The sequence below is a fragment of the Herpailurus yagouaroundi genome, unplaced genomic scaffold (genome assembly GCF_014898765.1).
Source record: "Herpailurus yagouaroundi ecotype Mexico unplaced genomic scaffold, PumYag 221, whole genome shotgun sequence".
NCBI classification, from domain to species: Eukaryota; Metazoa; Chordata; class Mammalia; order Carnivora; family Felidae; genus Herpailurus; species Herpailurus yagouaroundi.
Genome location: NW_024412452.1, coordinates 15,589,108 through 15,614,872, shown reverse-complemented (window position 1 = coordinate 15,614,872; position 25,765 = coordinate 15,589,108). Strand labels below are relative to the sequence as shown.

General features: G+C 34.8%; 1 protein-coding gene across 7 annotated transcripts; it reads left to right on the top strand.

The window, feature by feature from the left end:
- The first annotated feature begins 4,270 nt into the window (after window positions 1-4,270).
- ETAA1 (ETAA1 activator of ATR kinase) lies at window positions 4,271-18,542 on the top strand. 7 transcript variants are annotated; one of them, XR_005785439.1, is made up of 8 exons: window positions 4,271-4,641; window positions 5,076-5,168; window positions 5,792-5,920; window positions 6,189-6,265; window positions 9,897-10,009; window positions 10,263-12,298; window positions 13,387-13,469; window positions 18,148-18,260. XR_005785439.1 is itself a non-coding variant. In XM_040458229.1 (7 exons), exons 1-7 carry the CDS (start codon window positions 4,419-4,421, stop codon window positions 18,264-18,266), a joined length of 2,790 nt encoding a protein of 929 aa, XP_040314163.1. In that variant the 5' UTR covers window positions 4,271-4,418; the 3' UTR covers window positions 18,267-18,542. The 7 variants fall into 7 exon arrangements, 6 of the variants coding, with proteins under 6 accessions (XP_040314163.1, XP_040314165.1, XP_040314164.1 ...); XM_040458229.1 differs by lacking the exon at window positions 13,387-13,469 and having other exon boundaries at window positions 18,148-18,542; XM_040458231.1 differs by lacking the exon at window positions 18,148-18,260 and having other exon boundaries at window positions 13,387-14,406.
- The last annotated feature ends 7,223 nt before the right edge of the window (window positions 18,543-25,765 follow it).

The following is a 25,765-nucleotide window of genomic DNA, read 5'->3' as shown; positions in this document are numbered from 1 at the left end:
CCATCCATCCAGCAGATAGTTATCATTGTGATAGAAGTGACAAGGCAATTACTACACGTAGACTCTTGATTATTTTTTGTTTAATAATCACTGCCAAGCTTATGGATAATTCCTGCAAGTAAACAAGTTAAGAGTTCAACTTTGGTTTATTAAAAAGTTTTTGGTTGTATTCAACCTTACTTATATGTGCATCATATTCAAATGCCTAGAAATGCTAAGTTTGGGCATGTTTAATCATATTGCATTCAAAGGTCTAGGAGAGCTATCTTTTATTTTTTAAAACCTTTTTATCAAGCCGTTAATTGTACTGTACTTATTTCAAGAGCTATATTTAGGAAGTACATTTAATTTCAACTACATTTAGAACTGTAACAGATTGTGTGAATTAAGTAACTTCCAAGCTAAAACTTATGAGAGCTTCCTACCACATAATGACTACAATCACAGCCATCTTGGGCATGCTAAGGCAACAACACATGTCTGTTTTTCGGGCTCCAGTTGTTTCTTTTTACAAGGGTTACTTGGGCACAATAGAATTTGGACAGTTATGGGCAATTATTCATTGTTATTCTATTTGCGGTATTAATATGCTTTAAAGGATTACCACATGGTTATTACTCCTATAGGCAATATTAAATTCTTCAAACTCTTTTAATTATTTTCTAAGTGTGAGTTGGATATTTTTCTGATAAATCAAGTCTTTTAGATAGTTATGATGCCATCTATTTAATTAAGTGTTGTACGAACATGAACTTTTTTTTTTTTTCTTCTGCTTCTGGGATTCTTGGCCAGTTGATAGGTAGGTAGGAGAGATTCCCAAGAGAAATCACTATTCCTACTAATTTAAACAATTGGAGTTTCAAGTTAATGTGAATTTTAAGAGATGTAACCTTCCAAGTAGTCATATCCAGGTATAAATACATAAAACTAAATAATGGTTTTAAAATATGGATATTAAAAACAATCATGGCAAGGGAAATATTAGTAGAGAGTCAAGGACTGAGGAAAAAGAATGGAAATACTTGGTCACAATGGTTTATGTAATTGCTAGAACTGAACCTCAGATTTACTTCTAGGATTTCTGTCAGCCAAACTGAAGAATGAAAAGAGAGTAAATTACAAAGAAGAAATGCATTTCAGTTCCCAGGTGGAAACAAAGATTTTTGCCTCACATTAAGTTTTAAAAAATATTTTTATTGGGGCGCCTGGGTGGCGCAGTCGGTTAAGCGTCCGACTTCAGCCAGGTCACGATCTCGCGGTCCGGGAGTTCGAGCCCCGCGTCAGGCTCTGGGCTGATGGCTCAGAGCCTGGAGCCTGTTTCTGATTCTGTGTCTCCCTCTCTCTCTGCCCCTCCCCCGTTCATGCTCTGTCTCTCTCTGTCCCAAAAATAAATAAACGTTGAAAAAAAAATATTTTTATTGATAATGTATACACACAAGAGTACACAGAACAACATATTCAGCTCAATAAATTATCACAAAATCACAATTAGAATAAGACAACAAAGCCAACACACCAGATCATCCATGCCCCCCATTCTCTTCTGATCCTTGTCCCTTCTCCCCTCCCCAAAGTAACCTTTATCCTGACTTTCATGGTAATCGCTTCCTTGATTGCTCTTTATAATTTTAACACATAAACTTACATCCCTAATAATACCTTACCTATTTACATTTCTGTAAATAGATTATATAGCATCCTTGGGAAGGAAGAGCCTGGGAGTTTGGCCTCTTTTGCTCAACTTTATGAGATTTTCCACATTGTTGCAAGGCGTTGTAATTCTTCTTTTGAGTTGCTGTGCAGCATTTTGTTGAGCAAATATAGCTCAATATATTTACCCACTGTACTCTTGAAGGGCATTTGGTTGGCTTCCAGTATGAGGTAATTTTGAAATTTTACTGCTAAAAACACTTTTCTAAAATGTATCTTGATGCACAGTCCACGTATTCCCATTGGTTATATTTCTAGGAGTGGGATTTCTAGACCACAAACTGTTTTCCAAAGTTGTTGTACCAAAATACTCTCTCTAGCAGTATGTGACAGTTCCCACTGGTTGGGTCCACAGGCTCTGGGTCCTGCACAGGCTGCAATCAAGGTGTTGGCTAGTGCTGTAGCCTCTTCTCTGGTTCCCTTCCTTGACACCACTATTGACAGTTTTCTTGATTTTAACCATTCTGATGGGTGTTGAGGAATATCATGTTAGGGTTTTATTTTTTCATTTTCCTCATTACAAATGAGGTTGAGCACCTTTATACAAGTTTGTTGATCACTGAGATTTTCTTTGGGAGAGCAGGCTAAGGTATCTGACCTGTTTTTCTTATTGGTGGTCAATCATTTTCTCAGTGATTTATATCAGTTCTTCATATATTTTACATATGGGCCCTAATTTGGCATCTGGTAAATATCTTCTTCCAATCTGTGCCCTGCCTTTCATTCCCTAATGTTGTCTTCCAATAGACCGAAGTTCTCCAGTTATCAATTTAATGTCATCAAAATTATACATATATATTTTCTTTATAATTGGTGACATTTTTCTTTAATTTAAAGATCATTCCTGTTATTAAGACAATTTATATCATCTCCTAGAACACTAATTATTTTATCTTCTACAATTAAATATATAATCACCTTGCACACGATTTGGAGTATGGTTTGAGGTAGAGGCTAAGTTTCTTTTTTTTCCCCCAAGCGAATATCAAATCACCCAAGCACTATTTATTATGAAAAAGTCCTCGTCCCACTGCTTGGAAGTATCATCTTTGTCTTAAATCTAGTGTCCATTTATGTAAAGGTCTGTTTCTGAGCCATCTATCCTGTTTCTTTCATGTTTGCCTCTCCTTTCACCATTGCCACAATGTCTTAATTACCATAACTTTATAGGTCTTGATACAGGGTACATATCCAACTTTATTAATCTTCAAGGGACCTTCAAGAATTTCTTGGATTTTTTTTTTTAAGTTTCTTGGGTATTTTTGGTGCTTTGCATTTCCATACATTTTAAAATAAACTTGTCATATTACACACTCACACACACCCAATCCACAAACCTACACACATACACCCACAGCAATTTTGAATGGATTTGCATAGAATCAATTTGGGAAGAACTGACATAACAATATTGAGTCTCACAATCCATGAATATGGTGTAATCCTCCATTCATAGTTGACCCTTGAACAACATGGGTTTGAACTGTGCAGGTCTACTCATATAGTTCTTTGTTTTTGTTTTTTTATAAAGACAATACTATAATGTATTTTCCTTATCATTTTCTTAATAATGCTTTCTTTTCTACAGCTTACTTTATTGTAATACAGTACATAATACAAATAACATACAAAATATGTGTTAATCAGCTTCATGTTATTGAAAGGCATCTAGTCAACAGCAGGCTAATACAAGTTTGGGAGGAATCAAAAGTTACAGTGAATTTTCAACTGTGCAGGGGTCAGCACCCCTAACACTTGTCATACTCAAGGGTCAACTGTAGTTAGGTCATCAATTTCTTTCAAAAATATTTCATAATTCTCTGTAGGGGTGTTGCAATTTTGGTTAAATTTATTTTTAGTTATTTGAGATTTTGTATGCTATTAGAAATCATAGTTCTTTAAAAATCAATGTTATGCTTGTTCCCAATATATTCAATCATAACCGATCTTTGAATATTTACTTCGTACCTGCAATTCCGTTACATTAATTTACAAATTTAATAATTTTCCTACAGTTTTTGGATTTTTCTTTCTTTTTTAACCTTTATTTATTTTTGAGAGACAGAGAGAGAGCATGAGTGGCGGAGGGGCAGAGAGCGAGGGAGACAAGCTGAAGTATGCTCCAAGCTCTCAGCTGTCAGCACAGAGACCGGCAAGGGGCTCGAACTTACAGACCCAGAGATCATGACCTGAGCCGAAGCCAGATGCTTAACCGACTGAGCCACCCAGACACCCCAGTTTTTGGATTTTTCTAACCACATATCACCTATGAAAAAATAGCTTAATTTGTCCTTCCTAATTACCTCTTCTTTAAAATAATAAAACCCACAATAATCTAAATCTGAGTAATGCGTAATTCCTGTCGTCAATTCAGTAAAGAGATGCCAGTAGACTCCATTTCCTTTCCACCTCACACGCGCTCACACTGCGACCAGATCACTGCCCCTTTTACAATCACTTCCAATCCCAGGAGACCTAGCAGAGCCTAGCGGTCTTGGAGGCGGGCTGCGGAAGCGCCCAGCCCTGGCACCCTGACCGCTCCACCCCGCGCCCGGACGCAACCAATCAGCGGCCGCCTCTTACGAGCGCCCCATCGGCCAAAATGGCGGCGGCCGTTGGCGCGGAGACCCGCTTGTAGTTTCATTGCTTTACTCCTCCCGTTACAAAATGTGAAAGGAGGAGCGGCTGGCGGAGGGGGGTTACAGGCAATGAGTCGGCGAAGGAAACATGGGGACAGCCCTGGCCTGAAGAGCACGCCGCCCAAAGCGGCGGCGGCTGAGGAATGCAGCTCGGTGGTCGAGCCAGGGAAGAGGCGGCTGAGGTCGGCCCGCGGCTCAGGGCTCCGCAGGGCCGGAGAGAGGTCTCCCCGGCCCGTGCCACAACAAGAGCAGCCTCCAGCAGCCGCTTCGTGCAGTAAAAGTAACCCCGAGGGTGAGACGTCGGCAACGCGGCCTCTCCGGGCTTGTGCGCTGCAGCCCCACAGCCCGCTTGCCAAGGCGAAACCTGGGGTGCGGGTGGGGGTGGAGTCTGAAGTGTTTTCCTTTCTCTGGGCTTCTCCCCTCGTGAATCCGAAAGGAACACGACGCCACTACCCCCGAGTTTGAGCTCTGCCCCGTTCGGTTTGACCACTCCCTTGCCGCCGCTACAGAAATAGGTCCTGTGATTTACCTGTTTGAGGAAGGGCGGCTATTTCTAGGCTGCTCCTCCAGTCATCAGCAGTGGCAGAGTGAGGAGAGCTATCGGATAGACTTGCTGCCTTCACCTTGCTCCCAGGAGACTTATTCCCCTCCCCGCTTAAACTTTTGCCCTGACTTGCTTAAGTGGAGGGGTCATACGAAAAGCCGTATCTATCTCTTTCCTCAAAGCTTTGGTGATGTCTCACCTGATTACGAATAAGCCGGAAGTTCCTGTGTATGCTGGCCCTCAAAGTAGGAAACTAAGGGCCCCCGAATATTCTGGTCAGTTTTTGGTGTTCCATTTTTTAAGGATTTCTAATAAATCCTGGTAGGCACTGCACTTCAAACAAATGCTCTTACAGTGTGTTCTTAAAAGTCGGCTTTTGTTACCTTGTCTTTAGTTTACTCTCATAAAGCAGTTTTGGAAAGAACAACATTTCTTTGAAGAAATGTAAAAGTGTAACTAGACAAAACTAACCAAGAAATGGGTCGTTAAAGCTTTTTAAAGTAATTAGTGTAAGTAGGATAGAGTTGATGAAAGGGCTAAACAGACTTTTACTGCTGGGAGCCGTTTGGTTTTTGAAATGTATCTATAAATTATAGGTGGTTCCCAAAGCCTCCAAGTTCCAGTGGTAATGAATGAAGTGATTAGATCATACACTGTTACACATTCATAGAGCTACTAGTCTATCTTAAAATGCTTGCTATTTACAATGTCAAATTTGTCAAGTATTACAAGGATTTTTATGTGAAATATTTCAGTTGTGGTTAGAGTAATATCATCTCAGAAAATTTTATAATTGTACCATAAAAAGTAATCTAAGGGATATTTGACATTGGGGTATTATGAAGTAAAGTAATGCTTTGCAATGCAACAATTGTTTTTTAATCTTTATTTTACTTAGAAAGGTATGAAACACCAAAGAGAGTGCTGAAAATGGATTTATTGTCATCTACCTTCAGTTCTCCTAATGATCCAGATGGACAGAATGATATCTTTTGGGATCAAAATTCTCCAATGACAAAACAGTTAGGTAATTTATTATTAATTAGCATTTTTATCTGGGTAAATATTTGGTAAATGATTAGGATTTAACTATAGAATTTCAGTCAGGTAGTAGCAGGAACTTTTATACAACAGAAGTTTTTTGAGAATCTTCCGTGATTGTTATGATATGCTTGTGATGTCAGTGCACAGTGATCTAAACCATGCTAATTAAAATTGTTTTCTAAGAAGTGACTGCTGTTTTTAAAAATTAAGTTTTTTGTTTACAATTTATAGAAATGTTTTTGTTTCTTTAGGTAAAGGAAGAAGCAAACAGATTTACACTACTGATAGTGATGAAATCTCACATATTGTTAATCGTATTGCTCCTCAGGTAAATATCACTAGGTTTGTAGTTTATTTAAAAACCGTGAAAATTATGCTACTAGGCCCACATATAGTTCACTTGGATGAGAAATATTTGGTCTTTTACAGTTCTTCTGAAAATAGAGCAGTAAAGGTTACTTTTACCTTTTCTACTACTGAAATGTAGGTTTTGAAAAATGGGACATAATGTATAATTGGTAATATATGTTTTCCTAAGAATGTATCTTACTTTAATTTTTTTAGTGATGAAATTCGACTAGAGCTTTGTGTTTATTTTTTTTATAATTTTTTTTTTAACTTTTATTTAGTTTTGAGAGAGAGTCAGAGTGTGAGTCGGGGAGGGGCAGAGGGAGAGGGAGACACAGAATCTGAAACAGGCTCCAGGCTCTGAGCTGTCAGCACAGAGCCTGATGCGGGGCTTGAACTCACAAACTGTGATATCATGACCTGAAGTCAGACACCCAACCGACTGAGCCACCCAGGTGCCCCTGTACTTATTTTAATGTTGTTCAACCATATATGGCCTCATTTTTAAAGTTACTAAAATAATAGAATCAAAAAATAAAAATTTAAACTTTTAAGTTTTTTGTGAGTGGTATTTGTTTACGGTCTACAGCCTACTTTTTCCCCATTAAAATTGCTCTTGTTAATACTTGTGGACTAATAAGATCATTGAGCAACATTCATAAAAGTGGAAAGAACACTAGATTTGGAGTCAGTTCTGAGTCCACCTCCTAAACTGAGTGACCATACGCAAATCACTTAAGTTCTCAGAACTTCATTCAGCTATAAACCAGAATTAGTACTTGTCTTGCCCTCTCCATTGGACTATTAGGAGCAATAAATTAGTTAAAAATTCTTTGTAAACTAAAGAGCACTATAAATGTAAGGTTATGTTATAGTTTATGATAGTTATTTGCTATCATAGAATCATCTTCAAAAGTTTCTTTCTCTTTGTTTCAGTTCCTGTACTGCTTGAATGAAATAGAAATACAAGTTCAGGGGCATCTGGGTGGCTCAGTTGGTTAAGTTAAGCTTCTGATTCTTAGTTTTGGCTCAGGTCATGATCTTTTGCTTATGGGATCAAGCCCTGCATGGCGTTCTGCTGACTGCATGGAGTCTGCTTGGGTTCTCTCTCCCTCACTCTGCCCCTGCCCTGCTCACGCTTTATCTCTCTTTCTCAAAGTAAATAAACTTTAAAAAAAAAAAGAAAGAAAGAAATATAAAGTTTAAGTCAACCTCTGTTTTGATCCTCTTCTCTCTCTTTTTCTTATTTAACAATATTTAAGTCTAGAAAACATTTTAGTTTGGGATTTTTTCCTTGACATACCCTTATCAAGGGTTTATTGTTTATGGTAAACAATAGATGGCGCTGGGCCAAACTGTGGTTACAAGGAATCACCGTCATCCAGGTGAAGGAGACAGGAAATAAAGTTTTCTTTAGTGGCTATAAAACATCCGAAATTACAGTTAGCACAGTCAAAACAACTATGTTGCTACTAGCTCTGCATTCCATGTTTGGCATGTCATAGAAATTTATTTTACATATGGTTCAGTAGTTAAATAGCTTTTATGCCATGATACTATTTACTTCATAAGTTAACAATAGATCTTCATTAGTTGTGGGTTTCACATGAAAGAAGCATATAAAATGTGTTTGGGCTGGCCAGCTTAAATTGTGATAAAAAGATAGTTGAGTAAATTACTGGACCCTTTACCTAAGTGGGCTGGAAATAATAGCTCACATAAAGAAGTGGCAACAATATGCAAGTTGTAACTTGTATATAAGAAAAAATACAGTGAAATTAGTTGCTTTTAAATGTTACTTTTTTCAACTAAGCACTTTTAAAGCCTATAGATATTTGGTAGTATCAAGGTCTTTTAAAAAGACTGACATGTTCTCATAATGACATAGTCATGCTTTTTATTTTTAGGTGAGTTACCCCCTCAAATAGTTATTTAAGTCACCTTGGTATTTTCAGAGGTGACATTTTTTTAAAATATGCACTTCCATATTCAGTGGACAATCATTTCACTTTCTTCAGGGATACTTTTCATATGGTGTTTGTTTGAAGATGTATATTTTTTCATTATTTTTATACAACTACACACTGTATATAGGAGTAAATGAAGTAATATGTTCAGATACCTTATAACACCTGGATTGTAGTTGGAAATCAATGAATTATGCAATTATTATTAAAGACATTTTAAAAATATAATTAATATAAAAACATACAAGGGCCCTTGTATACATAAAATTGGACATATAAAGCTGTCCTACCTTTATTCTCTAAAAAAGTCAATTAATTTTAAAATACTTGGTAAATGGACAAAGTGCCCATAATTAAATCATTAAGAATGTTATTTTCCCTAAATTCAAGGTTGTTGAAACAAAAGTGGAAATGTATAGAGTCTAAAAGTAAACTTACTGGTTTACTGGAGTATTTTGTGAAACTAAAATCTAGGTTCAAGTGGACATCTAAGAAAACTGCTAAACTGCTTGTTGATTGAGGATTTTAAAGTATCAAGTTGTAGGGATCTTTTCACCTAAACCTAGCAAATAAATGTAAACTGATATATTCTTTATGCCTAGCATTTTGTTAGATGCTGAACTATAATAATCATAAGATCATTCCATGCCTTCAAGTATCCTATAATCTAGTGATAAGATTATTTTTACCTTGTGTGATATTATGTTCATTCTGAGTACTGTGTTCATTCTAAGTACAAAAATAGAGTAGAAAATGGTTAACCTATTTGATTTGTTGGTTTGGTTTGTAACTAATGAATAAACTCATTTTCTAATTTTTTGCTTGATCAGATGACTGAAACACATAGCAAAAATATCCAGGATTAAAATGGCTTTTTCCTATCCTTCATAGTGGTCAAACTTCTCTTTCTCCTTTCTCTACTTATTTTTGTTCTTATTCCTGCCTTATTCTTAGCATTAGTTCTAACCTTGCACTTTCTAACTCATTTGTGAGTTAGTGCAGTCCTGCTGACCTGAATTCTAAGTGTTCCCAATTCAGGTCAACATGGATTGTCCAACTTTAGATAAAGATTATGATGGGGATAGTGAAAATATGGAGAATCAGGTGATATAGAAAGAATTCCATATGAATCTCTCTTTATTCTTAGGAAGTCAGTTTTCTTTTGATAATAACTATGCCTTTGCCATTAAATATGCACTTGTTAAATTCTTAGAAGTTAATTTTTTTGAAAATAAGGAATTACAAATTCTGAATATTTTCATTTCCTGAAACATAAATGGATCACTTCTTGCAACTTGTTATTGCCATCCTCCAACTTCTCATTGTTCTGGAGCTTGTTTAGTAAACTATCACCTTACCACAGTTTATTGCTTTAGGAAGATAATTCAATGTAGTTAAAGTTTGGTTTTCTTTCTTTCTTTCTTTCTTTCTTTCTTTCTTTCTTTCTTTCTTTCTTTCTTTCTCTGTCTCTTTTTTTCTTCCTTCCTTTCCCTTTCTTTCTTTTTCTTTTTTTTCTTCCTTCCTTTCCCTTTCTTTCTTTTCTTTCTCTCCCTTTCCCTCTCCCTCCTTTTCCCTCCCTCTCCCTCCCCCTCCTTCCCTTCTTTCCTTCCTTTGTAAACATATCTCTTTTCCCTTCTGCCAAAGGATGAAAAACCAACAACAAACTCCATGCTAGGCATGTGGATTGGTGCTTCTGCTATTCCTTGTACTCCTAGTGTAGCAAAAGGCAAATCAAGAGCAAAAATCAGCTGCACAAAGTAAGTTCAAACTTTTCAGCTTTTCTGACATTCAGTGGAGTAAATATATTTAATAATACTCTGCTTTGATTTTGTTACTCTATTAAAATATTTAGAAATTACTTTTTTCAGTTTTGACATGTAAAACTTTAGACTTAAAATAATTGTGTTGAAATTTTGAGTTTTAATATATTAAAATATGTTTGATAACAACTGAATATTTATAATGACTCTTAGAAGCTTTCTTAATTATGACTTTTTAAATGTTTAATAGGTTGAAAACACAAAATCAAGAGGAAGAACTTATGAAATTGGCTAAGCAATTTGATAAAAATATGGAAGAGCTAGATGTGATTCAAGAGCAAAAGAAGAGAAATCATGATTTTATTCAGACAATTTCAGAAGCAGAGACTTTAAGTAATTATAAAGATAATGTACAGATGCAGTTATTACATGATATAGTTCCAGAAATAGATAATGCTATAATGAAGAACCCAATGGAAGAAAACACCAAAATGTCTGTGATAAATGATCAAAATAGCAGTCAGAAGCCATTTGACCAAAATGCTGAAGCAGCCTTTAATGCCATTTTTGATGGCTCTACTCAGAAATGTAGTGGACAGTTCAGCCAAGATCTGTCAGATGCTTTTTTGAACACCAGTAATACTACCTTTGGAAAGAAAAGCGCTTTGAAAAAGGAGAAAATCATTACTAATGAAACTCTGGTCACTGAAAAACTGCCAGATAAAACCCCAGGATCACTTTCTTGTCAAGTAGATACTCTTGGAATGACAAATCCATGTGTGACTTCTTACACTGAGAAGCCAGAAGCTTTTAATAAACACCTTGATGCATTTCCTACCAGTGATTTTGAGGATGATTGGGAAAACTTACTAAATAATGAACCTTTTGTTATGCAAAATGTCAAAATGTATGAACTTTCCCCAGCTCCTAAAACAGCCCAGATTGCTGATCAAAAGAGTATTTGTAACTTTAACAATAAGTGTGATAAACATAAGTCAAGAATGAATACAAGCCTAGGTGCCAGGTTAAGGGATTCAAAAATTGTACAAGATCTCCCTTCAAAGACACATAACAAGGAATTAATAGATTCTGGAAAATACAGTTTTTCACTAAATCCAAATGATGAACCAAACAAATTGCCATCCAGTGGATATGTGATGAAACTTGAGAAATCTTTCAATAAAATTGTTCAAGACTGTTCAGTTGCATCTAATCTGACAAAAGTAAAAGAAGATATGCATACTAAATTTACTTCTAATGTAAATACTTTTGAAAAGTCTACTTTGAACACAGGATATTCTAATGAACAAGAAAATAAGTCCATTTTTAATCAGTCTTTTAAAGCACCTGCTAATATAAATCCTTTTGGCTCTGCAACTTTGGGCAATGAAACCAGTGTTTATAATACAAATCAGACTAATGCATCAAAGTTAGGTTCTTTCTTTGATGACTGGAATGATCCATCATTTGCCAATGAAATTGTTAAAGCATGCCATCAATTAGAGAATACCTGGGAAGCAGATGATGTAGATGATGATTTATTATACCAAGCATGTGATGATATTGAAAGACTAACTCAGCAACAAGACATTAGAAAGGGCAGCAAGATACCAGAAAGTACACTTGAGATCAATAATAGTTCCAAACATGGAGCCAAAAACATATTTACTACATCTAAACAAGAAAGTCAGTTGGTGCAATCAAAACATTTGAATCTCAGCAGCATTTCAGGGCACACATCTTTCACAAATAGCTCACAATTAAATAAACCAGTAAAGATGGATAAAAGGGAAATCTGTGGAAATTCTCCAAGTTTTTTAGGTGCTACAACAAATTTGACAATATACTCCAAGAACTCAAATTGTCATATCAATAATCTGCATTTCTCCTGGAATAACACTGATGTTCCAATACAAGTGAAAAGTCCACAGTCAGTTCTTACGGGAAGTTCAAGTTTGAATGTGAGTTCAGATTATAGGAATACAGAAACTGCTACTTATAAGAAGAAATTAAGTACTCAGCATCTGTCCCATAGGAGCACAAGAGATGCAGATCAGAGTGGCCTTAACAGAACAGTTAGATTTCCTAAGTATACATTTACAAAGATGAAAAATTCTCAAATTCTTTCCCAGTTTAATCAAAATTGTCTACCAGGAAGTATTTCTGATACCAAAATTACACAGGGTTTGGAGAAAAATAAAACTCCTGTCCATTCGTTTTGTGGGAGGGCTATTCAACAACAGTGTTTGGTGAAACGTTCTGAATCTTTGAAACAACCTTCAAAAGGTATGTATAAAGTAGTTTGAAAATTATCACCTGGGAAAGTAGCTAACCTAGTTATTTGTTGTATCGAATTTGTGTAACGTAAGATTAAAAAAGTATGACATTTAACTAGAATTCTTAAAGTGACTCTTAGGAATAATTATGCTGTAATATACAAAGAGGGGTGATTTATGTTTTCACAAGACTGCATCAGATTCCCAGCTTTTAATTCAGTGACTAGCATATAGTAGGTATTCAGTAAATATTTGTTGAATGTTTTCTGAATTATTTACTAGGAAATTGTACTTTTAGATCTATTTATTTCCAAGAGATTATGTTTACTAAATATCTCATTGTTTTAAAACTTCATCATACTCCTATGTTTAGCAGAACATTGAGGTGAGCAATATTTGAAAATTCAGAGCATTCTAATTAAACACATTTGCTGTGATGGTTAGAATTGCAGTTTGCTTACTCAGTACAGCCTGTCTGTCATCTTTGATTTTTCTGATTCCTCTCCCACAATTCTATCAAGTTGTATTGTTTCTATCTCAGAAAAATACATCTTAAAATTGTCCATTTTCCTCACTCAACCTCTACTACCCTTATCCAAGCTAACATTTCTTGACTAGATTCCTGCAGTTCTTTTATCTCTTTTCCACACTAGTCTCCAAACAGTAGAATAATCTTTTAAAAACAAATAGGCAAACATGGCATTCTTGTGCTTAACCACAGCCTTCAATGATGGCCATCATCTTTCAAATAATATTCCAACTTTACACTGATCTGCAAGGCCCTGGATTATCACTCCTTACCTGCCTACCTTCTTTTTTACCTCACTTACCAAGTAAGTTTCAGTTACATTAGCTGTCTTTCAGTTCTCAAACAGCATAGTTTCTTTCCTAGTTCAGGAGCTATGACTATGCTGTTCCCAACTAAAACTATTTCTTCCTGATGTTTGTCTCCCCTTCCCCACCCCCATCCATCTTTTGGTTGGTGCTTTTTTATCCTTAGGTCTCCGTTTAAGTATGACCTTCTCACAGAGACCTTGAACAATCTATAGGTCTTTTCCTTGTCATTTTCCATCATCTCTCTTATTTCTTTTATCACAGTTTGCAATTAAGTATTGATTATTGTCTGTCTTATCTGTGAATACCTAGACCTACCACAGCATCTCCCACATAGAAGATGTTTAGTAAGTATCTGAATGAATATCATGTAATATAATGTGAAAAATCTGTTATTCACTGATACTGTAATCTTTTTTAAAAGGCACTGTATCTGGCATAACTACTTGTACTTCCTAATGTCCAGTTCTTTCTCACAGCCTTACATTTTTACAGATGCTATTTACTTCACCGAAACATAGTACCCCCACATGCATATACCAAATCTGCCTGGCTATTTTCCATTTGTCCTTTAAAACACAGTATGTTTTTATTCAGCTCAATAATTTAGGTTCACTTTCTCTGGGTTTCTCCAATACCCAGCTTTAACTTCTGTTATAGCATTTACTATGCTAGCTTGTAATTACAGATGTTTTTTAATCAGTCTCCCTCACTTCAGGCTAATATTAGGATTTTTATCTATTATGTAGATCAGTGCTAATAAGGTGAGGGAGATTTTATCTTCTTTTAACATTACATCATTGTTTTCTGTTTAGATTCTAGATGGTGCTTTTGTTGGCATTACTGCTCAACTTTCCTATTTAAGTGATTTTTTTTTTTAACTCGTAACAGTAATATGCTCGTTGTTTAAGAAGAAAGCAGAGTAAATTAATTTGAAGTGAAAAATTAAATTCCCAGTTTCTCTTTTTGCACAGCCATGCCTCAGGAAAACCATAGCTAACAGTTTAGAATACATCATTTAACATTTTCTGTGCATATAAAAATGTCCGTGTGTGTGTGTGTGTGTGTGTGTGTGTGTGTGTGTGTGTGTGTGTGTGTATGCATGCCTATACATCTATCAGATGGAATTATATGCTATGTACCTACTATTTGGCAACTTGGTTTTGCCTTCACTTAACATAGCTATCTTTTCCAGTTTTGTTTTGTTTTTTTGTAATGTTTATTTATTTTTGAGAGAGAGAGAGAGAGAGAGACAGAGTGCAATTTGGTGAAGGGCAAAGGGGCAGAGAAGGAGACACAGAATCTGAAGCAGGCTCCAGGCTCTGAGCTGTCAGCACAGAGCCCAACGCAGGGCTCAAACCCATGTACCATGAGATCATGACCTGAGCCGAAGTCGGATGTTTAACTGACTGAGCCACCCAGGCGCCCCTCTTTTCCAGTTCTATGTATAGTTTTGCTTCAGTCCTTTTAATGACTGTATAGTATGTTATTATATGGATGTACCTTGATCTATTTAACTGCCTCTCTATTGACAGGAAGTTCAGTTTGGTTGCATTTTTTACATTACAAACAATACTCCAGTGAATATACTTCTACATAAATTTCTGCATGCTCCTGTGATTGTATCTGTTAATTACTGAAAAATTGATGTAAGAATGTTTTGAAGTTTAGTGGATATCATTAAATCTTCCCAAAAAGTTTCATCAATTTATATTCTTATCAACACCAACAATTAATATTTCCCTATATTATAGCCTAGATATTTTGAAATTTTAAAAATTGTTAATCTATAATTTTTATTTTTATTTAAATAAATCATGTAAATAATTTAAATTTATATTTAAGAAAATGTATTTAATTGAACCAAACTCTCAACATGAAATTATTTAAATACAGTTATAATTATGTTAAAGAGGGGCGCCTGGGTGGCGCAGTCTGTTAAGCGTCCGACTTCAGCCAGGTCACGATCTCGTGGTCCGTGAGTTCGAGCCCCACGTCAGGCTCTGGGCTGATGGCTCAGAGCCTGCAGCCTGTTTCCGATTCTGTGTCTCCCTCTCTCTCTGCCCCTCCCCAGTTCATGCTCTGTCTCTCTCTGTCCCAAAAATAAATAAACGTTGAAAAAAAAATTAAAAAAAAATTTATAATTATGTTAAAGAGTACTAAAGATCTCTCTGGAATATTTGAGTTTTCCCAAAACTATCTACTACCTTATCTGCATATTTTATGAGTGGATAATCTGCCTTTCAGTTTATCTTATCAATTTTTTTAAGTTTACTGATAGTACCTAATCTTCTAATTAACATTAATCTATTTTCTATTGTTTCCACTTTATTTTACTTTGTTTTGTAGCAAGCTACTTTCTAGAGAACATCTTTGAAACAAAATCCATTTAACCCTTGTTTTAAGGCAGGGTTTGGTAAACCATGGCCCATCCACATCCAGCCCAGAGCCTGTTTTTATACATCCAGGATGCTAAGATGTTTTTCACATTTTAAATAGTTGAGAAAATCAAGAGAAAAGTAATATTTCATGACCTTTGAAAATTACATAGATTTCATTGTCCATAAACTAAGTTTTGTTTGAACACAGTCACATCATTTATATTGTCCATGGCTGTTTTCATGCTACAATAACAGAGCTGAAGAGTTGCAACAAGAGACCATATGACCTTCAGAGGTTAATATATTAACTTTCTGGCCCTTTACAGAATTTTTTTTTCCTTCCTGATTTCTGCCTTATAATAAAGATTAAGAAGAGCCACTCTTGGGGCGCCTGGGTGGCTCAGTCGGTTGAGTGTCAGACTTAGGCTCAAGCCCTGCATCAGGCTGTGTGCTGTTTCAGAATCTGTGTCTCCTCTCTCTGCCCTTGATCACGGTCTGTATCTCTCTCTCAAAAATAAACCAACATTAAAAAAAAAAAAAAAAAAAAAAGAGCCACTCTTGCTTTGTACCTTGAAATAGTTTGAAACTTTGCCATGTATGTTTATTGCAGAATGAGCTAAAGGAAGGGCTGATGAGAGAAAAGGGTGACTCTCTCTAAATCAAATTTTCATGGTGTGACTTTATATCATTTGAAATTATTTTTCCAAGAATTTCACCATGTTAGTTGTAAACCCAGTTTTAGGGAGCTATGTTCTTTTCTGCTGTCGTGGATTATTAATCTGTTTTCCTTCCAAACTTGTGGTCAATTGAATGCAACTGTGTATGTGTGAATTCTGAGTTTCTTGTATTTCTCAGCTTTGAGACTAAAATATTAGATGATTAGTCAAGCTAATTATAAAGTATCTTGTAGCATCTTTCTATAGGGAGAAATAGCTACAAATCTTTGAGGTAATAAGTTTAGGAAATAAGTCATCAGAGTCATCTAGGGAGTTTATCTGAAATATTTCTCTCTTACCCTGAATACCCTCTCCCATTTCCAATTATACCAAGAAAGGAAGGGGAGACAGATAATGTATTTTGGACAAATAATCTCCCTTAGGTAATAAGAGAAATGTCTTAGAACAAATTCTAAACCTGTGTCTAGATGTTAGTGTAAATAATACTTCTCTGCCAACAGTACTACAGATTGTTATTCTATGAGAGACAGATTTTACAACATAAACAGTTTTACCAATACAAGGTTGCTTAAATATGATGGTCTTAATTTTGAAACATCATTTAAATGAGAAAATATGTTTGCTAATTTCAAAGTTTGATTCTTATTAGCATTACATAGATAATCTAATATTTTAGCTCAAAGTGACTTAACTCTGGAATTAAATTCATTTTATTAGAACTCCGTATTTTGGCAGAGGTAGAATTGGATGTTACTAATATCAAACTTAATTTTATTTTCATTTACTTAATTTAAAACACATTGTTTATTTTATAGTACATTTACCTAAAGTATACTAAAAGCATACTAAAATATGCTGCATAGGAATGTCAGAATGCTTCACATTTTTATATATTAAAAAGACATTCGAATTGAAGTTTTCATTCAGATATTAATGCTCTTTGAAATAATCTTTTTAAAATGTTTTTAATGTTTATTTATTAGAGAGAAAGAGAGATAGTGAGCATGACTGGGGGCGGGGCAGACAGAGAAAGGGGGAAAGAGGATCAGAAGCCAGCTCTGTGCTGACAGCAGAGAGCCCTATGCAGGGCTCAAACTCACAAACTGAACCATGAGATCATAACCTGAGCCAAAGTTGGACATTCAACCGACTGAGCCACTCACGTGCCCCTGAAATAATTTTCTAATGTTTATATAAAATGTGTCCTCCAAATAAAAACATCTGACAGTGAATTATATATTTATTGACATGATAGATTTCACTGGATCACTCTAAAACATTTTTTCCTGAATGGCTAAAATGAAAATCTTAGAGCTCTCTAGAGGAAAAAAAATTAGCATGAATATTGATACAGCTTATAGTAAATGTATACTATTTAAGGTGTTGATATTTGAATTCATTATATTTTGACTACCTTTCTGTTGAAGTTTATATATAACATCTAAAATCCCAGGTTTTGGGGATACCTGGGTGGCTCAGTATGTTATTAGGCATTGGACTTCGGCTCAGGTCATGATCTCATGGTTCACAAGTTCAAGCCCTGCATCAGGCTCTGTGCTGTCCCCCTCTCGTACTCTTTCTCTTTCCCAAAAATAAATAAAACATTAAGACAACTAAAAAGTAAAATAAAATTCTAGTTCTTAAAAAATACTCATTTGTCAATTATATAAATTAGATTTTATTCATAAGAATTATATGCTGGGAAGTCAAAATGTACAGTTTTAATCAAATGAATTTTATCACACTGTGAAAGGTGTATAAAATAGGAACGGATTGATCAGTACTTGATTTTCTTTTGGCCTAGAACACTGTATCTGTACATCAAATATCGTATTTAGTAGTTTAGTGTGATTTAATAGTTATACCAGTGTGGCAAGTCTGGATGATAAAAGTAAAAAATTAAAACTCATGTTCAAGATGACTGTGTAGTCTATAAAAGTAATATCTATATTTTGTTTAATTTTTAGAGGAAGAAGAGAAAAATAAAAAATATTCTCCTGAAGAAATTCAAAGAAAAAGACAAGAAGCACTGGTTCGAAGAATGGCCAAAGCACAGGCATCATCTGTAAAGGCAGCTCCCACTTAACTTGATTTCTTTTATGAAATATTATTTGGAAGACTTAACAAAGACAGTTAATAACTATCTATGATAGGGAATATTCTTTCTTGATTTCTCTGTGAGAAATTTAATGCTGAGTTATAAAGCATGGACTTCTATTTTATTTAATAAATCAGTGTTTGCAGTGGTTAATGAAACCTTTCCTTGAAGAGGTATGTGAAAGTAATTGCATATACGTTTTAGAAATTCAGGAAAGTTATTATGGTATAAAATTATACAGAATAAAGGAGTTATTTTTTCAAATATTGTGGATCATCCAAAAATAGGTAATTTGCTAATTTTTTTATTGTAATAACTTCCTAATACAAAGCTTCATCTTAGTAAGAAATGAGACTTTAAAAAAATTTTTTTTAATGTTTATTTTTGAGAGACAGAGTGCGAGCAGGAGAGGGGCAGAGAGAGAGGGAGATACAGTCTGAAGCAAGCTCCAGGCTCTGAGCTGTCAGCACAGAGCCTACTGTGGGGCTTAAATCCCAAATTGCAAGATCATTACCTGAGCCAAAGTCGAATATTTAACCAACTGAGCCACCTAGGCTCTTGAGAATTTTTTTTTTTTTTTAGTTTTACTTTCAGTAACTGTTTCTTAAAGGTTTTATAGATTTCTGAATCTTAAAAATACTTCCATTTTCTTAGAAACGTGGTTGGTGGGAAATAAAGGACTTTGATTTATTTGTAAGGAAATTGCTATTTTCAATTCCTAGTCTGAAATAGATTTTAATTTTAATTTTCTAAAACATGATGCATTTTGGAAAGCTTTCACTAATTTTAGGGAAAATGCTGATTTAAGAAGTTTAGAAAAAAAGAAAGTAGACTGGCTAAGTTATATAGCAATATTAACATTTAGAATTGTCAGAAACTTTAGATGTCATCTGGTCCAGCTTCTTTATTGTATGGGTGAGAAATGGATACTGTTCTGAAACTCACAAGGCAAGTTAAAGCTGTTCTGTGATTAGAATGATTGCTATCATTCTAATGAACACCTAGACAATTATGCCAATTGCTACAGAGTATTAATCAGTATTTACAATAACTTGTTTGTAGGAGCATTAATTATTTCATAGTATAAAACTAAAAAAATAGTAACAAAAAGTACATTAAGGTCTGTTTAATAATCTCATTGTTTCTTGTGTTAAAGAATTTTATCATTCCATGATATAAAAATGAGAATCTTTCTCTTTTCAGTTTTCCTACAACTATTAAATTTTCCTTTGATTAAATTTTCTGACTTTTACCAATTTGTTTTTCTCTATTACTCTATTGTTTCTATTTGCCTGTCTAAAATTCTCTAAACTAGAATTGAAAATCTCAGCGGAAGTCATAAGGGCAGTAAGAATGCTTTATGTATCCTAAATGGCTTTAGGAGACCTGATGAAAGTTATAGATGTGAAACACTTATTAGTATGTTCACCACTACTCTGGTGTCTTAGAGCTATATGATAATATCAATATAATTAATGCATTTTAAGGTATTGCTATATAAAGATATACCACTTCAAAAATGGTATATTCATGTATATAGTGAAATAACATATTCTAGGTAACCTTTATTATTTGTCCAAAAATATATAATAAAGACCCTAAATAAATATAGGTAAATTTTCTATGTAAGAAATGATGAACTGAGATTCTTTATTTTTTCTAAAGTGGCTTCACTGTGTTCTTACTATGCTTTGGATATCTCTTCCTTTGTTTAAGTTCTTCCCTTCCTGCCATTTGCTTCCTCTATAGCCCGTGCCTTTAGCCAATTCTGTCCCTTCTTTAAGACTCAGCCTAATAAATCTCAGTTTCTTTGACACTCATACCTGACCATTCTCACTAAATTGATTTCTTTCTGATGATGGTGGTAACATTTCTTAGATGTTTCATGGGGGCAATCCTGTAATGTCATATATGTTATTCAGGTGTGTATGTGTCCTGGTAATATTTCTACAACTTCTTATTTTGTATTTTCTTCCTAGTGTTGCCATATTTTCACACAGCCTATACTGCCATTTACTGAATAGTTTTCTTAAAGGGATGACTTTTCACTTTAAAAGGAAACTTTACAGTACTTATGGCTGGTAGGTGGAATAGTAAATGGCCCAGCACATTTCAACCTGAACATGATTGGTTTTCTAGGGTTACTCCTGTTCAAATTCTCCTTTCCTATCCCGATTCTTCTCTTAGCTATTGTTGGAAATAGTGGAGTCAGTGGCCCTTCGGTGAGCACACAGAGGGCTGCGTGGTTTCTCTGGCTTGGCTTTTTCCAATCTCTATGAAATCTGTTTCCACACAAAGAAAGGGCAATTGGTAGGCCTGGCAGCTCTATTCCAGCTCAAGTTCGGCTCAGGCTGGCTATAGAAAAGCTGACAGTGATAATGCCGTTATTGCAGGAAAGTCTACTACAGAATAAAGTTCATCTGTCACTACTCTTTCTTGCTGCAGATAGGCAAACCTGATCCCAGGAAGACTTGGGTTGCTTATTACACAAAGAGTCAGTGGTATGCAGGCATGTACCACACCTTAGGAAATAGTGCTTATATGCTACTCTGTTATCACTAACTTTTACATTCCTGAGAACAGAGGCACCTTACCTCTCTCTGTCTACCCAGTACTGATATTCAGTGGTTACTTATCAAATATTTTATGAATTTAGATATATTCTGATGGCAGATTCTGCCTCCTCCTACTTGAAGCAATCTGATTCCCTGAGCTATCCAGGATTAGAAAATGTTTCAAGAAATAATTTAAATTTAGCCTAACACTGATTACTGTAAGTGATAATTTAAAGTCTGATTATGATTTTCAGTTCTTGCCAGGTTGTAGTGATCAGAATCACTTGTGGGACTCAAAAACAAAACAACAAACTTGTGCCTTCTCTTAGACTTCATAAATGAGTACCTCTAGGGGTAGATTTCAGATATGTGTGCATTTAAAGTTCATTGACTAATAGCCAACAGGGTTGAAAAGAAACCATAACTGCAAAATTTATATAAGTTGCTAAATGCTTTATTTACCAGTTTTAAGAAATTTACATTAACTAATTTACTTCTCAAAACAACTATTTAAATAATACTTTTACTACCATTTTATAAAAAAAGGACACTGAAGTATGCATATGTGACTTCCTCAAGGTCACACAATTAGAAAGTAGTTGGAGTTTGAACCCAAGTAGTCTGATTTCAAATATTGTGATCTTAACTATTGAGCATACTATCATTCATGGAAACTATTCATAAAAATCATTTGTCTATGGAAATTATATATACAAGAAAGAATTGTAACATTTCAGGCACGTGTGCCAAAAACTCACAGGAATTCTGTAGCTTACTCATATACAGCTCAGGAGAGTTTTTTCCCAATCCTAGTTGCTGTTACAGATGACTCCTATACTTTTATGTGAGCATGTGGGTGGGTATTGATTATATGAATCCACATAGGGATCACCTTTTTCATTCAACCTCTAAACAAAAGAGTAGAGAAATACATAAAATGTATAGCTACTTAAAATGTCATTTTACTTCACTATTTTGTAACTTCTGGGTGTTCTGGTTTTAATTCTATTGGGGTAGGCTTAATTGCCTAGTCTAAGATGAAATGGCATACCTCAAACTGCTAGTAAAACTCTGATCCAGGTAATAAAGTTAAGGTTTCTGGTTAGATTCACATTATATAGAAGAGTGGTATTCTGCATTTGTTACAATATGTTGTGAAGTCCAACTCACACAGATTGTAGTTGGGAAAAGGAAAAAGTAATAGTGTTTTCAGATAATTCTAGATTTTCTTCTCTGATACTACACAAAAACTCAAGAAGTGGTCATTTCTTAAAAGATAGATATAACTTTTGTTTCCAGCCAAGATGGAATATTGAGGACTGCATGTACCTGTCTTACTGAAAGAACGAAATAAGCAAACTACATCAAAAAATGGACTTCAAGACTTGACCTCAGACAATGAAGAAAATAATCCCTGAGGATGAGGAAACAAACAAATGGAGCCCTATGATTTTCCCAGCTTACTGCCTTGAGGGAGTTTCCAGGACATGATGCAAGGAAGAAGAACTGAGGAAGAGCCCAGTAGACTTACTGAGTGAAAAAGTGGAGCTGAGAGTCTAGGGAAACCAAATTAGCTTGAGTTCACAGGATAGAGTACCACTAAGAAGAGAAGACTGAACTCCAGAGATCTGCAGATGATCCCCCTTAAGATTATTAAACTCAGTACTGATCAGCACATACATGTGAGGAAATGGAGGCTGAAGAAAGAGATATTCAAAAGGATTAGAACAAACATTGTCCAGTGCTCACAAGGGTCTAGTAACAATGCCAGTTCTCACCAGCCACAAGTCACTGGGTAATAATTTGTCCTAGTAATAGGAAATGCTTTGCGCTAGGTTGCACTACTATGGTACCCCCTACCCAACAAATCATAAAAGCAAGGTCAAGAAGGATCAAACCATTCCCATATTACAACTGTATCCTAGAAAAAAGCTCAAAAATACTTATAAAAAAACCCCAAATGCCCAGCACTTATGAGATAAAATTCACAGTGGCTGCCCTCTAAAGATGACTAGGCATACAAAGAAACCTGGATGTGATGTCGATGTTAGAATTAACAGGTAACATTACAACAGCCACAGTTGTTACATATATTCAAAAAGCTAAGTAGAAACATGGAGGATATTAAAAAGACTAAACACAAACTTTTAGAGATGAAAGGTACAATGTCTGAGGTGAAAGTACAGTAGATAGGATTAATGGCAATTAGACATTGCAGATTAGTGACTAATGAACTTGACATATCAATAGGAATTACTCAAAATGAGAAAAAAGAACAGTGAGTTGTAGAACAATTTCAAGTAGCCTAATGTATGATTAATTAGAGTCTCTGAAGGAGGAAGGCAGAGAGGATAGCATACAAGACATAATCGCCTAACAATTTCCAAACTTTTATGAAAACTATTAACCTACAAATAGAAGAAAGTCAATGAACTCCAAGCATAAGAGATATGAAGAAAACTACCAAACCATATCATAACTGGTGATAAAATCATGAAGCAGTCAAAAAAGAGAAGAACAAAGGAACAAAGATGAATATGTCAGAATTCTTATTAGAAACAATCTGACAAGACAATGGATAAACATCTTGAAAACACTAAAAGGAAAAAAACCTGTCTACCTAGAATTCTATACCCAGCAAAATGTCTTTCAGAGGCAAAGATGAGATAAAGTTGTTTTCAGACATACCAAATCTGAAAGAATTAATTCATCACTGGCACTACAAGAAATATTAAAGGATGTCCTTCAAGCAGACAAAATATTAAATGAAAATGTGGGCTTACAGAAGAGAATGATGAACACTGGAAATGATAAACACATGGGTTAATGTATGAGATTCTTAAAATTATTTAAATCTTTTATGAGATAATTGACTATACAAAAATAACAATGTTGGGTTTACAACATAAAAGTTAAATATATGACAATAGCATAAAGGCCAGTAGGAAAAAAAAAATGAGAGTAGACAGTCCTATTTTGCACATTTTGACATGCATGGATTTCAGTTACATAACACTAGTCCCCTAACAACATAGTTCAAGTTTCTGTCAACATACTATTTTAACTGTGACTACTTGCATGAAGTACAAACTTTAGATCAGACCACAAATCACTACATAAGTAACAGATGTGGATTATGATGCATGCCCAATCATGTCACTTGATTGTCACAACTGCCCAGTTGATGTTATTCCCAGTTCAGAGCTAAGGAGATGGGGGCTCAGTTTTTCTATGACGAGCTATACTCAGTTTTAAGACCAGTGCAGGCTGACTCCATATCTCATTGTCTTCCCACAATAATTTTTTCTACTCTATATATTTGATAGTCACCATTATTCTTTTTAAATGGATCTTTTTTTTTTTTTTTTGCTATGATATTGGTTTATGGTGCTATTGAAGGCTTCTTGTTTTTTTTTTTTTTTTCAATACAACTGGACTTCTATTCAAAGTGAAAATTTTAAATGTTTAATAGAAAACATGTCCTTTGGTATGAAGGATTCAGTATCTTTTAAATGCAAACATAGACAACATTGTTTAAGTGCTGAAGATCCTGTTCCATTTATTACTTCTCTGAGTCTGGGAGTATTCTCTGTAAGGCAGAGAGAAAGAGATGCAGAACATTCCTTGACACTTTAGTAACCTCAGATTTCTTTGTGGTTTAGTGTAGTTTCAGCTGTTCAGTATCCCAAAAGACATGAAAGAAATAGAAAATGCTAAGGGAGGAACAATGAAAATGAGCTTTAAAATCAGGGGTATTTTCACGTGGTAAGACATTTAAGAATATTTTAAAATAAAATTTAGTCTTAAAAACACCAACTAATTACTTGCCTCACTGCCTAGCATTGTAATTATTATTTTTTATTAAGCAGTATTTAAATGCCAAGGAAAGGAAATAAGGTATCTAGTAAAATAGGTGAAACATTTGAGTAAAGTGTATTACAATTAGAGGAAAAAATGCATTTAAATATACATTTTATACCTTTAAGATATGAAACATGCAAATCATTATCTCTACATCCCAGTACACAGAAAATTTAAGCCACAGGGACAATAATGCTTTCAACCCTTAGGAAGAAAAATCCCACATCTCTAAGCTGTAATTATTGCCAGAACTATTGAAATGGCATCTTCAGAACTTGGCAATGTTTACTCAGAAAAAGAACCACAGTTCTGGGCTCTCTAGACATTTCTAGCACTTGTGAATATGTCCTTTACTAATGAGCTTGTTCAAGTAATTTGTCAAGCTGTTAATCCTCTGCTTTAGATTTCACTTGACAATATTTTTCTATAATCTGGTGGTACACTTCCAGACTCAAAGGTTTATGTTAATAAATTGTACCTTTTGCTTGGTTCTACCAATGCACTTTTTGTGATGTTGAAAGTGTTATTAGTGGTTCAAAAGAAAAATATTTTTGAGGGGTACGTACGGAACTGAAGTATAGTTTACTTTCATTTAGAACCAACTGTAGAGAAAAAAAATTACCAAATAGAGGCAGTCAAACCAGTTACTTGAATACTTCCAAGTATCTTTGAAGCAACAATAAACAGACAAAAATTACTGATTTTTTGATGTCTGAAGATTTATTTTTGTGAATTGTCACCTATACATGAAACAGCATCTTATTATTTCTGCTTCCATTACAGAGTTACTCTGTTTTCATTTTTTTAAAGTTTATTTACTTAGGAGAGAGACAGAGAGAGAACGTGAGTGGGGAGAAGGGAAGAGAGGGAGAGAATCCCAAGTAGGCTCCGTGCTGTCAGCATGAGATCATGACCCAAGCTGAAATCAAGAATTGGATGCTTAACCAACTAAGCCACACAGGTGCCCCAGAATTACTGTTTCCTTGGGCATACCCTTATTATGTTCCTGCCTCAAAATTCTAATATGCAAAAAGGAATTGTGTTTATTATTCACTTAATATGTACTTTCAT